At 42.8% G+C, this 17,024-nt stretch overlaps 1 protein-coding gene across 3 annotated transcripts in view; it reads right to left on the bottom strand.

Annotated features, from left to right (window-relative positions):
- Window positions 1-2,327: 2,327 nt before the first annotated feature.
- The window catches only part of LOC130274282 (polyadenylate-binding protein 1-like), a 32,965-nt gene continuing 18,268 nt past the window's right edge, over window positions 2,328-17,024 (bottom strand). For 2 of the 3 annotated variants that reach the window (XM_056522414.1, XM_056522416.1), the window contains exons 11-18: window positions 11,123-11,233; window positions 7,871-8,019; window positions 6,684-6,759; window positions 6,472-6,602; window positions 5,594-5,776; window positions 2,758-2,842; window positions 2,545-2,675; window positions 2,328-2,462 (exon numbers count right to left, since the gene is read on the bottom strand). In XM_056522414.1, coding sequence (XP_056378389.1) covers window positions 2,370-2,462; window positions 2,545-2,675; window positions 2,758-2,842; window positions 5,594-5,776; window positions 6,472-6,602; window positions 6,684-6,759; window positions 7,871-8,019; window positions 11,123-11,233 — 959 coding nt within the window. In that variant the 3' untranslated portion in view covers window positions 2,328-2,369. The remainder of the gene's footprint in view (window positions 2,463-2,544; window positions 2,676-2,757; window positions 2,843-5,593; window positions 5,777-6,471; window positions 6,603-6,683; window positions 6,760-7,870; window positions 8,020-11,122; window positions 11,234-17,024) is intronic. The other variant, XM_056522415.1, reaches the window with a different exon arrangement.

Here is a 17,024-nt window from a genome sequence, read left to right as displayed (position 1 = left end):
ATTTGACATCAATGGATTCAAGATTTTAGATACAGTTATATTTTTTGTTATATTATGATTTAACAATTTCTTCTTATACTTTTTGCTGCTATTGTAATGATACAGGGGAGGTTCAAATGAAGATTGTTTTCACTTTTAGGTAGTTTCACATAAATATATAACTGGTGCAATTTTGCATTATGGCCAAGTGTCCTGGCCCAATCCAGTGTTTGAGCTATTAGGCTCTTTGTGAGGCCGGTGATGTAAAGTTTACTGCGAGTCATAGTAAACTGCGAGCGCATGCACAGTATACATATGAACTACGCAGTTAGCGTAGGGCTAGGGTAGTCAGCGTCATAAGCATACTTTTATACCCCTGCTCTGCTGTCAGTATAAATCTATGCTCATGATGCTGACTACACTAGAAAACTACTCTGACTACACTAGCCCTACGCTAACTGCGAAGTCCGTATTAAACTGCACCTGCACTCACAGTTTACTACGACTCACAGTAAACTTTACATCACCAGGACACCGGGCTGTAATACAAGCCCAAAAATGCTTATGGTCGTGGCCTAAGGCTAAGTTTCCACTTGGTTTTTTTTCTGGCAGTTTTTGGAGATATGCCACTGCAGTTTTTGAGCCAAAGTCAGAAGTGGATCCATAAGGGAGGAGAAGTGTAAGTCCTTCCTGTATATGTGGAAATATAAATGGGACATACACCGGTGCACCTTGTGCCTTTACCTAGTGATGGCAGTAAAGAAAAAATGTGTATAGTATAACTGCTCACCTTGATGTGTTGTGCTCCTGGAGCAACACCATTTTCAGCCTTAAGTAGGGAAGAAGCAGCCCATGTCTGTCCGTGCCCAGCGTCCTGGGGTGGTCTTGCAATGTAGGGATCCTTGTAGAAAAATGACACTTTTCTGGCGCTTGCTGGGTCAGGAGATGGAATGGAAAGATGCAAAGACTCCAGATAGTGATGAACAGTGTTCTTTTATTGCAGTATACAAGTGGTGGACAACGCGTTTCGAGGAGGTCTGCACCCCTCTTCTTCAGATCAGGGAGCTCTCTGACCTGAGGAAGAGGGGTGCAGACCCCCTCGAAACGCGTTGTCCACCACTTGTATCCTGCAATAAAAGAACGCTGTTCATCACTATCTGAAGTCTTTGCATCTTTCCATTCCGTCTCCTGACTCAGCAAGCGCCAGAAAAGTGTTAATTTTCTACAAGGATCCTTCCTTTATATATTCTATTCCTTTTGAATACATTTCTGGCTTTGGCTCAAAAACTGCTGTGGCAGTATTCCAAAAACCAAGTGGAATCCTAGCCTAAGGGTATGTTCACACTACGGAGTGTGAACGGAATCTCCGCTCGCAGAATTCCGCGAGCGGAGATTCAGCCTGGCAGCCTACGGCAGCGGTAGGACCGCGCGGCACTGCTCCGTCACCATTGACGGCTATTCAGTGCTCGCGGACTTCCGTGCAAAGAATAAACAAGTTCTTTCTTTGCGCGGAACAATTTCAGGGGCAGAATTGTCCATCGCTGAAATTCCGCAGTGTGAACGGGTCTCGCAGAGACCCGTTCACTCTAATGTTAAGTTCACACCGCGGAATTCCGCGGGGAATTCCGTAGTGTGAACATACCCTAAACCAGACTAGCTACCACTACAGTTTATAATGACAGAGACTTTTTTACCTTTACACCACATTACTATGGAATAGATTGATTTTTATTAAAGCAGGAAAATTATAATTATACAAATGTAAAGTTCGCAAATTTACACATAAGCATTGAAAAGAAAAATTACACACTTAGAAAAATATCTATTTTTGACATTAATTTAAGGCCAACCAAAACTCTAGTGCAGCCGGTCGGAGCTTTCTATTTTAGTACTAAATGGACATGGTCCTGAATAAACTAAAAACTTTGAGAGTTGCAACTACGGTATATCTAAAAAAAACAATAAAGTAAAGTAAACTTATAATGTATAAGTAAACTTTATAATGACTGCGAGGTATTAGGTTAGGGCTACAGTGCGACTTGTGGCCGTACGATGTCAGATTGCAGCTGATCATAGTGACAGCCGTCTCTTGTTACCGTGAGGCGACATCTGGCAGAGATCAAGGCCTGCTGGATTTCTGCGCAAACACAATCGCTTTCATTTATTGTGCTTTTAGCAAGGCAACGTTGCGATCTTATGTGACCGCAAGTAGCTTTAGCCTGGTGCCACATCTCAGATCAGTGTTTCCCAAACCAAGAGTGCCTCCAGCTGTTGCAAAACTACAACTCCCAGCATGCCCGGACAGCCTTCGGCTGTCCGGGCATGCTGGGAGTTGTAGTTTTGCAACAGCTGGAGGCACTCTGGTTGGGAAACACTGTCTCAGACCCATGTTACACGGCCACCACTACAGCAGCATTGTTGACAACTTGGTGCACCAGATTCTTAGCCTCATGGTCCTGGAGTGCAGCGACTGCTTCATCCACCTAAAATGAGAGAGCACAGGATTGTGAGAGGTCGTATACGGATTCTATAGATTACACTGCACGCGGGAATACCAGGCTCTACCTTGAATCGGAGAAGTTCCGGCGACTCGAGAATACGCTGAACTTCGGAACTGTCAAGCTCCAGCAGCATGCCTGTGATCTTTGCAGCTACGGAAGGGAGCATGGACTGAATTACAGAAAAGAGGCGCTCGCCTAAAAAACAAAGACCCTCATGTCACATCTTAGGATTTTTCACCAGGCAGATGATAGGGTAGGACTGCAGAATGTTATATACCCAGCATTTGCTTCTTGTCAACTGGAGGATGAGGAGGAGGAGCTGGTGTAGACGTAGTCTGCGGTTCCTCCTGAATGACAGCGGGCTGCAAAGGAAGAACAAATGACCCTTAGGGTCCGTTCCCACCTGGCGTATTTTGCTGCGTATTTTCTGCTTATTTTCTGCTGCGTATTTTATTTCCCATTGAAGTCAATGGATAGGAAAATACGCAGCAGCAAATTCGCAACAAAATACGCCAGGTGGGAACGTACCCTTAGGATACGTTCACACACTGCGATTTTTTTGCGGGTTTTCCGCTGCGTATTTGAAAGTGGGCGGGCTCTTGTCGGCCGTCCGCAGCAGATTTTCCGCGGCGGAATTTTTCTGCCACAGTCCCTACTGACTTCAATGGGGCTTGCGGCGGATTTTCCGCAGTGTACATTCCGCCGTGGAAAATCTGCTGCGGAAAGCCGAGAAGAGCCCGCCCAGTTTCAAATACGCAGCGGAAAACCCGCTAAAAAATCTGCGCGTGTGAACGTACCCTTAGACAGCAATCTAACCAAGGTTCTCATTGTCCAAAACCTTTACATGCCAGCTAAACTTCCCAGGTGTACCATTGTGTTCTTGTAGTTTAGAATATTCATATGCAATAGTTGCCAGCGCCCATCTTACTTGTTCAGCAGAGTCCGCCATAAACATGCATGCTTGGCCTTTTTATTTCAAAAGGGCAGTGTTTCCCAACCAGGGTGCCTCCAGCTGTTGCAAAACTACAACTCCCAGCATGCCCGGACAGCCAAAGGCTGTCCGGGCATCCTGGGAGTTGTAGTTTCGCAACAGCTGGAGGCACCCTGGTTGGGAAACACTGCAATAGGGTACGTTCACACGAGCGGATTTACCGCACGTATTTCGCTGCGGATCCGCCGCTGAAGGGCCGGTGTATGCTGCCTTTACATGTGCCTCCTCCGAGGGGCAATATGCTGCTACGTGCAGACACACTGAAGCAATGCGCGAGTCGCCGCGCATGTGCGGTGTACTTGCACACATCGCGGCTGCGCCCCCTGCTCTGTGAGCTAGGCCGAGAGCTGCCGCGATGTGCGAGTATACTGCACATGCTCGGCGACTAGCACATCGCAGTGTGTCTGCTCGTAGCGGCGTATTGCCACTCCGAGCAGGCACATGTAAAGGCAGCATACAGAGGCAGATCCACAGCGAAATATGTGCTGTAAATCCGCTTGTCTGAACGGGACAAATAAGAGGCTGTCGGACCCCTCAGGAAACAAAGGGTCAGGCAAGTAAGGCTGCATTCACACCACGTTTTTGCACTACAGTTCCTGTTTCAGGTTTTTGTTGAAAAATGGATTCCTCAAAACCGTACTTAAAGGGGTATTCCAGGAGAAAACTTTTTTTAATATATCAACTGGCTCCAGAAAGTTAAACAGATTTGTAAATTACTTCTATAAAAAAAATCTTAATCCTTTCAGTACTTATGAGCTGCTGAAGTGGAGTTGTTCTTTTCTGTCTAAGTGCTCTCTGATGACACCTGTCTCAGGAACTGTCCAGAGTAGAAACAAATCCCCATAGCAAACCTCTTCTACTCTGTGCATTATCAGCTGCTGAAGTTGAGTTGTTCTTTTCTGTCTGGCAACAGTGCTCTCTGCAGAGATGTCAGCAGAGAGCACTGTTGCCAGACAGAAAAGAACAACTCAATTTCAGCAGCTGATAATTATTGGAAGGATTAAGATTTTTTAATAGAAGTAATTTACAAATCTGTTTAACTTTCTGGAGCCAGTTGATATATAGAAAAAAATTTTTCCTGGATAACCCCTTTAGCTGTATCAAAATGTGTATACAAATTTTAACCCATATACGGTTTGAAAAATGATGTCCGGTTGCATCCGTTTTTTAAGAAAAAAAAGTATATGTTTTTAACTTTTCACTCCATTATAAGTAAAGTTTCACAACAACTTTCGGCGTGCACTGCGCATATGCAAAGTCAAAAACTGTATGGTGCAAACCGGATGGAACCGTACACACATACGGTTCTCATTGACTCCCATGTTAAAAAAAAAAAAAAAAAGGCATACGTTTCAATATGGTTTTTCACCCGGACCAAAAACCGTGGTAGGCTACGGTTTTGGGTACAGGAAAAAAATGGACAAAACCGTATAAGACGCAAAACGGACACAACCTGATGCATCGTTCGGCATATGGTTTTCAATGGAGAGTCAATGCATACGGGTTTCTATACGGTTCCGTACGCTTTTCAAATTGTAGACGTATACGGGAACTGTATTGCAAAAACGTGGTGTGAACCCAGCCTAAGAATACCACATGCTTTATCCTCCTTTCCCTTGACACCTGCTTTCTTCAGGGTGCATTCGGGAGGCCCTGATACTCAGAGGAACATTGGGGGAGATTTATCAAAACCTGTCCAGAGGGAAAGTTGCTGAGTTGCCCATAGCAACCAATCAGATCGTTTCTTTCATTTTTAACAAGGCTTCTGCAAAATGAAAGAAGTTATCTGATTGGTTGCTATGGGCAACTCAGCAACTTATCCTCTACACAGGTTTTGATAAATCTCCCCTATTGTCCGATCCTGGAAATCTGTAGACTACATGTCCATGGACATTTCTAAACCTGGAGAATCACTATAATTGTCATAGGGGGAGATTTATCAAAACCTGTCCAGAGGAAAAGTTGCCCAGTTTCCCATAGCAACCAATCAGCTCGCCTCTTTCATTTTTAATTAGGCCTCTGCAAAATGAAAGAAGCAATCTGATTGGTTGCTATGGGCAACTGGGCAACATTTCCTCTGCACGGGTTTTGATAAATCTCCCCCATAGTGTATAAATACTACCTGCAGCACAGCAACCTGCGGCTGTATATTAATGTTTTGCTGAGAATTTGGAACGGCATCTTGGTACTGATATTGAGGAGTGGAGCAGAAGACGGAAGAAGTGGCGGCGGCAGCAATGGTGGTGGGCTGAGGTCCCATTGTTTGTTGCTGATGGCCTTGGAGCACAGTCACCGCTTCATCAACCTGATATAAGAGACCACATGTGAACACAAAGGGTTGTGATGGTCACTATGATAACGTATACATTTCACTGCACGTGAGACTACAGTGACCCCCCGACCTACGATGGCCCCGACACATGATTAAATCGACATACGATGGCCTCTCAGAGGCCATCGCATGTCGATGTCAGCATCGACATACGATGCTTTTTTATGTCGGGGCCATCGCATTAAGTGCTATCCGGCAGCGCCAAATGCTTAAGCTGCTGCCGGATAGCAGCTTAATGTTCCCCGTGTGGTGCGGTAAGTATTACCCCTCCGCGATGCTCCGGGGTGCCCTCCGGGTCCAGCGCTGGTCTTCCGGTGTCTTCTCGGCCCTCTCCGATGACGTCAATACGTTGCTGCGCACGCCATCCAATAGGAATGGCGTACGCAGCGGCGTAATGACGTCGCTACGCAGGCCCAGTAAGGCCTTGCAGAAGACAGAAGAGGATCGGAGAAGACAGAAGAGGAAAGGAGAAGACAGCAGAGGACCGGAGAAGACCAGGAGAGCCCAGCTGAGGCCCGGGATCACCATCGGGAGCGGCGGGGACAGGTGAGTACAGCTTCCTATACTTTACATTGCACGAATCCCTCAACATACGATGGATTCGACAAACGATGGCTCGTTTGGAACGAATTACCATCGTATGTTGAGGGATCACTGTATATTCATACCTTGTAGCGAAGAAATTCTGGTGACTCGATCATTTGGTGGAGTATAGAATTATCCAGCTCCAGCAGCATCCCTGTGATTTTCGCAGCTACTGAAGGGACCAGGGCTTGTATAAGAAGGAAGAGGCGCTCACCTTAAATCAAAGACCCTTATGTCACATCATATGTTCTATCGCAGTGCAGAGCATATGGCAGTACTGTATGGCTTTACATACCCAGAATTTGCTTCTCATTGCATGGAGGGGCCTGAATGGGGGCGATTGGTTGTTCTTCTTGAAAGACAGTGGGCTGCTAGGAAAACAACATAGAAAAAGCATTAGTACACCAATAATACACCAATGTATATACCGGATTTTTCGCTGTATAAGACGCACTTTTTCTTCCCCAAAACTGTGTGGGGAAAAGTTGGTGCGTCTTATACGGCGAAATCACACCTATCGCGGCGGTCCCTGCAGCCATCAACGGCCGGGACCTGCGGCTAATACAGGACATCACCGATCACGGTAATGCCCAGTATCAACCCTTCAGACGCGGCGATCAAAGCTGACCGCCGCGTCTGAAGCGAAAGTGACACTAACCCGGCTGCACGGGGGCGTGCGTAGTGACGTGATGGTGGCGACGGAGAGCGAGGATACCAGGCAGCAGAGATGTTCCGGAGCGACGGGGACACCCCGGGGACGTGGCGACAGCGATGGAGGGCGACATCCAGGGCAGCGGTGACGGGTCCGGAGCGGCGGGGACACGTGAGTATTACCTCCTATACCAGTGGTCTTCAACCTGCGTACCTCCAGATGTTGCAAAACTACAACTCCTGGCATGCCCGGACAGCCAACGGCTGTCCAGGCATGCTGGGAGTTGTAGTTTTGCAACATCTGGAGATCCGCTGGTTGAAGATCACTGTGACCTATACTTTACATTGTATTCTAGATTTTACTCATTTAGAATTGGGTGCGTCTTATATGCCGGAGCGGTATTATATACGGTAATTTATAGACAAAGAGGGGCATCCATCAAGTCTTCTCTCCTTTTTATTCTATTTTAGTCATGAAAAGTCACCTTGTATTTTCGCGCCCAATTCATCAAATGTCGCACGCTACTTGATGAATTTACCGGCTCCTACGCCCATGCTATCCGTTTAGACTGCTTTCCAGGGCTGATGTTACATGGCGTGAGTTTCCGTGTAAATCACGGCGCTGCGACTTTCAGAAAAAAGTCGTAGATCATGAATCCATCACCACTGCATAAAAGTAGTCTAAACCACTGCAAACCATAGTTCACTTTCAAATATGCTCTATAGCAAAAGTCGCATAAAAGACGCAAGGGAAGCGACTTTTTGTGCGACAATTTTAGATAAAAAAGAAAACATCTAAACAGCTTGATGAATTCCCCTCAGACTGCCTACCTGCTGTACAGCTATCTGTGGCTGAATGATGAACTGTTGCTGATTATTAAGGTATTGATATTGAGGAAGAGAGCACACATAGGAAGAATTGGAGGCTGCAGCACTGACATGGGTAGGCTGGGATTGAATCGTTTGTGGTGAAATATTTGCTGCATGGAAAAGTTACAATGCATCAAAAGTATGAAATCATGCACACAGTGAGAGCACAGGAATAATGCACAAAGTGATGTCACAGTAATGGGATAATGCATACAGTGATGTCACAATGCAGTCATAATGTATACAGTGATGTCACAGTACAGTCATAATGTATTCAGTGATGTCACAGTACAGTCATAATGTATTCAGTGATGTCATAATGTATACAGTGATGTCACAGTACAGTCATAATGTATTCAGTGATGTCATAATGTATACAGTGATGTCACAGTACAGTCATAATGTATTCAGTGATGTCACAGTACAGTCATAATGTGTTCAGTGATGTCATAATGTATACAGTGATGTCACAGTACAGTCATAATGTATTCAGTGATGTCATAATGTATACAGTGATGTCACAGTACAGTCATAATGTATTCAGTGATGTCATAATGTATACAGTGATGTCACAGTACAGTCATAATGTATTCAGTGATGTCAAAGTACAGTCATTATGTGTTCAGTGATGTCATAATGTATACAGTGATGTCACAGTACAGTCATAATATATTCAGTGATGTCACAGTAGTCATAATGTATTCAGTAATGTCACAGTACAGTCATAATATATTCAGTTATGACACAGTACAGTCATAATGTATTCAGTGATGACACAGTACAGTCATAATGTATACAGTGATGTCACAGTACAGTCATAATGTATTCAGTGATGTCACAGTACAGTCATAATGTATTCAGTGATGTCACAGTACAGTCATAATATATTCAGTGATGTCACAGTACAGTCATAATGCATACAGTGATGTCACAGTACAGTCATAATGTATACAGTGATGTCACAGTACAGTCATAATGTATTCAGTGATGTCACAGTACAGTCATAATATATTCAGTGATGTCACAGTACAGTCATAATGCATACAGTGATGTCACAGTACAGTCATAATATATTCAGTGATGTCACAGTACAGTTATAATGTATACAGTGATGTCACAGTACAGTCATAATGTATACAGTGATGTCACAGTACAGTCATAATGTATTCAGTGATGTCACAGTACAGTCATAATATATTCAGTGATGTCACAGTACAGTCATAATGCATACAGTGATGTCACAGTACAGTCATAATATATTCAGTGATGTCACAGTACAGTTATAATGTATACAGTGATGTCACAGTACAGTCATAATGTATACAGTGATGTCACAGTACAGTCATAATGTATTCAGTGATGTCACAGTACAGTCATAATATATTCAGTGATGTCACAGTACAGTCATAATGCATACAGTCCAAGTCACATATAGAAACAAAAGAGTCCGGCACTGCTGCCAGTACCAAACGACTACTCGTCAGGTAGACACCAGCTGCTTCCAGTGGATACCAAATGGGGGTGCACTCCCTATGATGTAGAATCAGATAACAGATGGCCGAAGTAGTGAAAGGATGAACTCACCCAATAGACTTGCATGAAGAAATATTTATTCACAGACAGCATACGAACGTACAGCGGGTAGAATCAGGCGATCAGCCTCACATCGACAGACTGTTTTCTGTGCCCAAAGCGCACTTCTTCGGGCTGCCGATCGGCAGCTCGAGGAAGTGCGCTTTGGGCGCAGGAAACAGTCTGTCGATGTGAGGCTGATCACCTGATTCTACCCGCTGTATCTTTGTATGTTGTCTGTGAATAAATATTTCTTCAAGCAAGTCTATTGGGTGAGTGCATCGGCTATCTATAATGCACACAGTGATATCATAATAAATTCATAATGTATACAGTGATGTCACTACAGTCATAATGTATACAGTGATGTCACTACAGTCATAATGTGTACAGTGATGTCACAGTACAGTCATAATGTATACAGTGATGTCACAGTACAGTCATAATGTATACAGTGATGTCACAATACAGTCATAATGCCTACAGTGATATCATTAAACAATCATAATGTATTCAGTGATATCACAGTACAGTCATAATGTTTACAGTGATGTCACAGTACAGTCATAATGTTTACAGTGATGTCACTACAGTCATAATGTATACAGTGATGTCACAGTCCAGTCATAATATACACATTGATGTCACAGTACAGTCATAATGTTTACAGTGATGTCACAGTACAGTCATAATGTATACAGTGATGTCACAGTACAGTCATAATGTATACAGTGATGTCACAATACAGTCATAATGTATACAGTGATGTCACAGTACAGTCATAATGTATACAGTGATGTCACAGTACAGTCATAATGTTTACAGTGATGTCACAGTACAGTCATAATGTTTACAGTGATGTCACTACAGTCATAATGTATACAGTGATGTCACAGTACAGTCATAATATATATAGTGATGTCACAATACAGTCATAATGTTTACAGTGATGTCACAGTACAGTCATAATGTTTACAGTGATGTCACAGTACAGTCATAATGTTTACAGTGATGTCACAATACAGTCATAATGTTTACAGTGATGTCACAGTACAGTCATAATGTTTACAGTGATGTCACAGTACAGTCATAATGTATACAGTGATGTCACAGTACAGTCATAATGTATACAGTGATGTCACAGTACAGTCATAATGTATTCAGTGATGTCACAGTACAGTCATAATGTATACAGTGATGTCACTACAGTCATAATGTATACAGTGATGTCACAGTATAGTCATAATGTATTCAGTGATGTCACAGTATAGTCATAATGTATTCAGTGATGTCACAGTACAGTCATAATGTATTCAGTGATGTCACAGTACAGTCATAATGTATACAGTGATGTCACAATACAGTCATAATGTATACAGTGATGTCACAGCATATAAATAATGTCAAGTGTGAAAGCACAGCACAGTAATAATGTATATATTGTTGTCAATAAAGGGTATAAATTCCATGAATGCAGCTAAATATCATATTTAGATATGTCTAAAAGAAATGCCAAGATGAAATTGGGATGGATCCAAGTGGATCATCCACTGGTCTAAGAAGAAGTAGGCGGAGGTATAACATTTATCATTGTGTCAGTAAGGTGCAGAAGTGTGAGGATCTGCTTTGCCAATCACTTACGTAAACACTGAATGGATACGACCCGGGATTGTGAAGTTGCCGCCCTCACTGAGCTGTAGGTGGATGGTCGGGGAGCAGCCATTCTGACAGTTCTTGGAATATTCTGCAAAGCTGCCGAAAAGAAAAAGATAATTCAACTTCCTAAACATAAGCCTCCTTTTGTTACTGCATCTAAAAGAAATCCATTCCATCGTTATGTCACCTTATAATTATCAGGGTTCCCGAAATCATCTAAGAACCTTTGCCTCCTAAATTAAAACAAAAAAGGAGACAGCTAATAATTTTAGTCCTGTTCGCACTTCTAGTGCTCCACTTGTCATGATGGTGCTACACGTAGATAACGGCAAACAGCCGTATAATCTAAATGAGAAGGAATAATGGAGCACTCACCCACATTTCAGTAGACATGTGAATACTTCTTTATTTTATAACTCAAGTGCTGGCAGGAACAACAAAAAGGGAAGGCAAACAAGCTGGTAAGCGGGGGGGGGTTCTTAGTCACACGGGGCGACAGTCCGTATCGCGTGCTTGCGCTTCGTCAGGCCAAGGGCCTGACGAAGCACAAGCACGCGATACGGACCGTCGCCCCGTATGACTGAGAACCCCCCCCGCTTACCAGCTTGTTTGCCTTCCCTTTTTGTTGTTCCTGCCAGCACTTGAGTTATAAAATCAAGAAGTATCCACATGTCTGCTGAAATTGAGCTAATATTTTTAGTCGGCAGAATATTGTGTGTGTGGTGGTGGTGGTGGTGGTGGGGGGGGGGTCTGATACTAAATTTGCCCACTATTGCACCTCCTAACCCAGTCTAGTGAATGTTAAGTGAGCGGCGGTGCATACAGTGCACACATCTTCACTCAGAACTGTATGGGAGCAGTAGATATAGACAGACATCACTGCTGCGGGACATATACTCCATGGCGCTAATGCTAATAGGTGAAGGAAGACTCATTGTGGTGATGTATACACTATATGCATCGCCACTCACTGTACATTTTCCGGACCAGGTGGGAACGTACAGTGTACAGTAGGGAGCAGTAAAGCGTATTGAATACAGTAGTGAGCTGTGAATGTACACTTACTGTAGTGAAGCACTCACTTCACATTCTTTGGGCCAAGATGGGGGCGCCATAATTGCATTGCCACAACCAACACTACCGCACTGTATAGAGTGTTTTCTCCTCTAGTGTGCATATACCGTACTCAGTTTACCAGGTCAGTGTCAGTGTACCAGTCAGTGAACCAATAGAAGTTCCAGTAGCCAATGCAGACTCTTCCCGTCTCTCTCCTCACTGCAGGAGACAGGCTTAAAGGGGTACTCTGGTGAAAACTTTTTTTCTTTTAAATCAACTGGTGATAGAAAGTTAAACATATTTGTAAATTACTTCTTTTAAAAAAAATCTTAATCCTTCCAGTACTTATTAGCTGCTGAATGAAATTCCTTTCTTTTTGGAACACCGATGACATCACGAGCACAGTGCTGTCTGCTGACATCTCTGTCCATTTTAGCAACCGTGCATAGCAGATGTATGCTAAGGGCAGCATGGTGGCTCAGTGGTTAGCACTGCTGCCTTGCAGTGCTGGGAACTTGGGTTCAAATCCCACTAAGGACAACAATAAATAAATAAAGACTTATTATTATTATAATAACGTCAGCAGAGAGCACTGTGCTCGTGATGTCATCAGAGAGCATTCCAAAAAGAAAATAATTTCCTCTGTAGTATTCAGCAGCTAATAAGTACAGGAAGGATTAAGATTTTTTAATAGAAGTAATTTGCAAATCTGTTTAACTTTCCGGAGCCAGTTGGTTTAAAAGAAAAAAGGTTTTCACCGAAGTACCCCTTTAACCCCTTAAGGACGCAGGACGTAAATGTACGTCCTGGTGAGGTGGTACTTAACGCACCAGGACGTACATTTACGTCCTAAGCATAACCGCGGGCATCGGAGCGATGCCCGTGTCATGCGCGGCTGATCCCGGCTGCTGATCGCAGCCAGGGACCCGCCGGCAATGGCCGACGCCCGCGAGATCGCGGGCGTCCGCCATTAACCCCTCAGGTGCCGGGATCAATACAGATCCCGGCATCTGCGGCAGTTCGCGATTAAAATGAACGATCGGATCGCCCGCAGCGCTGCTGCGGGGATCCGATCATTCATAACGCCGCACGGAGGTCCCCTCACCTTCCTCCGTGCGGCTCCCGGCGTCTCCTGCTCTGGTCTGTGATCGAGCAGACCAGAGCAGAAGATAACCGATAACACTGATCTGTTCTATGTCCTATACATAGAACAGATCAGTATTAGCAATCATGGTATTGCTATGAATAGTCCCCTATGGGGACTATTCAAGTGTAAAAAAAAATGTAAAAAAATGTAAAAGTAAAAGTAAAAAAAAAGTGAAAAATCCCCTCCCCCAATAAAAAAGTAAAACGTCCGTTTTTTCCTATTTTACCCCCAAAAAGCGTAAAAAACATTTTTTATAGATATATTTGGTATCGCCGCGTGTGTAAATGTCCGACCTATTAAAATAAAATGTTAATGATCCCGTACGGTGAACGGCGTGAACGAAAAAAAATTTAAAAAGTCCAAAATTCCTACTTTTTTAATACATTTTATTAAAAAAAAAATTATAAAAAATGTATTAAAAGTTTTTTATATACAAATGTGGTATCAAAAAAAAGTACAGATCATGGCGCAAAAAATGAGCCCCCATACCGCCGCTTATACGGAAAAATAAAAAAGTTATAGGTCATCAAAATAAAGGGATTATAAACGTACTAATTTGGTTAAAAAGTTTGTGATTTTTTTTAAGCGCAACAATAACATAAAAGTATATAATAATGGGTATCATTTTAATCGTATTGACCCTCAGAATAAAGAACACATGTCATTTTTACCAGAAATTGTACGGCGTGAAAACAAAACCTTCCAAAATTAGCAAAATTGCGTTTTTCGTTTTAATTTCCCCACAAAAATAGTGTTTTTTGGTTGCGCCATACATTTTATGATATAATGAGTGATGTCATTACAAAGGACAACTGGTCGCGCAAAAAACAAGCCCTCATACTAGTCTGTGGATGAAAATATAAAAGAGTTATGATTTTTAGAAGGCGAGGAGGAAAAAATGAAAACATAAAAATTAAATTGTCTGAGTCCTTAAGGCCAAAATGGGCTGAGTCCTTAAGGGGTTAAGGACTCAGGGTTTTTCCGTTTTTGCACTTTCGTTTTTTCCTCCTTACCTTTTAAAAATCATAACCCTTTCAATTTTCCACCTAAAAATCCATATTATGGCTTATTTTTTGCGTCGCCAATTCTACTTTGCAGTGACATTAGTCATTTTACCCAAAAATGCACGGCAAAACGGGAAAAAAAATAATTGTGCGACAAAATCGAAAAAAAAACGCCATTTTGTAACTTTTGGGGGCTTCCGTTTCTACGCAGTGCATATTTCGGTAAAAATTATACCTTATCAAAATTCTGTAGGTCCATACGGTTAAAATGATACCCTACTTATATAGGTTTGATTTTGTCGCACTTCTGGAAAAAATCATAACTACATGCAGGAAAATTTATACGTTTAAAAATGTCATCTTCTGACCCCTATAACTTTTTTATTTTTCCACGTACGGGGCGGTATGAGGACTCATTTTTTGCGCCGTGATCTGAAGTTTTAATTGGTATGATTTTTGTTTTGATCTGACTTTTTGATCACTTTTTATTCATTTTTTAATGTTATAAAAAGTTACCAAAATACGCTTTTTTGGACTTTGGAATTTTTTTGCGCGTACGCCATTGACCGTATGGCTTAATTAATGATATATTTTTATAGTTCGGACATTTACGCACGCGGCGATACCACATATGTTTATTTTTATTTTTTTTTACACTGTTTTATTTTTCTTATGGGAAAAGGGGGGTGATTCAAACTTTTATTAGGGAAGGGGTTAAATGACCTTTATTAACACTTTTTTTTTAACTTTTTTTTTTGCAGTGTTATAGGTCCCATAGGGACCTATAACACTGCACACACTGATCTCTTATGCTCCCATAGGGACCTATAACACTGCACACACTGATCTCTCATCCTGATCACAGGCGTGTATTAACACGCCTGTGATCAGCATTATCGGCGCTTGACTGCTCCTGACTGGATCTCAGGCACGGAGCAGTCATTCGTTGATCGGACACGGAGGAGGCAGGTAAGAGCCCTCCCGGTGTCCGATCAGCTGTTCGGGACGCCGTGATTTCACCGCTGCGGTCCCGAACAGCCCGACTGAGCAGCCGGGATACTTTCAGTTTCACTTTAGAAGCGGCGGTCAGCTTTGACCGCCGCTTCTAAAGGGTTAATATCACACATCGCCGCGATCGGCGATGTGTGGTATTAGCCGCGGGTCCCGGCCGTTGATTAGCGCCGGGACCCACGCGATATGATGCGGGATCGCGGCGCGATCCCGCTTCATATCGCGGGAGCCGGCGCAGGACGTAAATATACGTCCTGCGTCGTTAAGGGGTTAAAGGGGTATTCCAGGCAAAACCTTTTTTTATATATATCAACTGGTTCCAGAAAGTTAAACAGGTTTGTAAATTACTTCTATAAAAAAATCTTAATCCTTCCAATAGTTATTAGCTTCTGAAGTTTTCTGTCTAACTGCTCAATGATGATGTCATGATGGGAGAATATCCTTGCATGATGGGAGAATATCCCCATAGGAACTGCACAGCTCCCGGGACGTGAGTCATCAGAGAGCAGTTAGACAGAAAACAACAACTCAACTTCAGAAGCTAATAACTATTGGAAGGATTAAGATTTTTTAATAGAAGTAATTTACAAATCTCTTTAACTTTCCGGAGCCAGTTGATATATAAAAAAAGGTTTTGGCCTGGAGAGGAGAGAGAAATGCTTAGCTGGGAGCTTCTCCCTGCTCATACTACCATGGGGGTCTGTATGACCTGTCAAAAGTTTTTTAAATTGACAATGACCTTTTAAATAGCAGACCGTAGAGTCTATGCATGGTAACTATGGAAGCTAAAATGTGAACACAAAACAGTAAGTAGTAAATAAGTGCAAACTAAACACAATATTCAAAGGGGTTGTCTGATGGTGAAACTTATTTTCAGCTGTCTAATAGATGAACATATATTGGTAAATAAAGTCAATATACTACCTTTCTGTGGTCTGTAGTGCTTTTCTTCTGTGTCTGATGCAAACTGTCTCCTCCGTTGTCTTTATTAGCCCAACTAACTGTTTTGTCAGGACACTCTAGCAGGGAATTCAGCCAACTCTATCTCCCATTCACTACTCCTTTTTGACTATATGTGAGAAGGAAATAGATTTGGCTGAACTCCTGACTTAAAGGGGTTATCCACCATAAGGGGATTTAGTACGTACCTGGCAGACAGTAATGGACATGCTTAGGAAGGATCTGGACTTGTCTTGGGGCTAAATGGCTATGTTGTGAGATTACCATCATACTGTGGCTAGCTTTTTGTTAACTGGTATATCCTGTTTGAGTTTTCTTCTTTTGCCTACAAATCCCATAATTCCCTCTTCCTCCCTCCCACACATCAGCCACCCCACCCATTGAAACATAAATGAGCTGCATCTATTCAAAAGACCTGTGTTTTTCAATCAGGGTGCCTACAACTGTTGCATTAGTTGCAGATTGATCTCTCCCACCAAGTGATCGCTCCACCCATTGGAGCAGACAGGCTCCCTGTCATCAGCTGACTAGTGATGTCAGGTCTCGGCCGCATTGCAACCTGGGAAAAATCTGAGACAACAGTCATTTTGTATGCTGGTAAAAATAAATATTGGGATGAAAACCACAGAAGAATTGTGAGAAAACCGTCATACACAGGTACAGACACTATATTATGAACTACACTAACTTTACAGCCCCTGTAGCATAG

Source organism: Hyla sarda, chromosome 5, assembly GCF_029499605.1.
Source record: "Hyla sarda isolate aHylSar1 chromosome 5, aHylSar1.hap1, whole genome shotgun sequence".
Lineage (NCBI taxonomy): Eukaryota > Metazoa > Chordata > Amphibia > Anura > Hylidae > Hyla > Hyla sarda.
The sequence above is the reverse complement of the archived record's forward strand: the minus strand, read 5'-3'. Positions and strand labels throughout refer to the sequence as shown.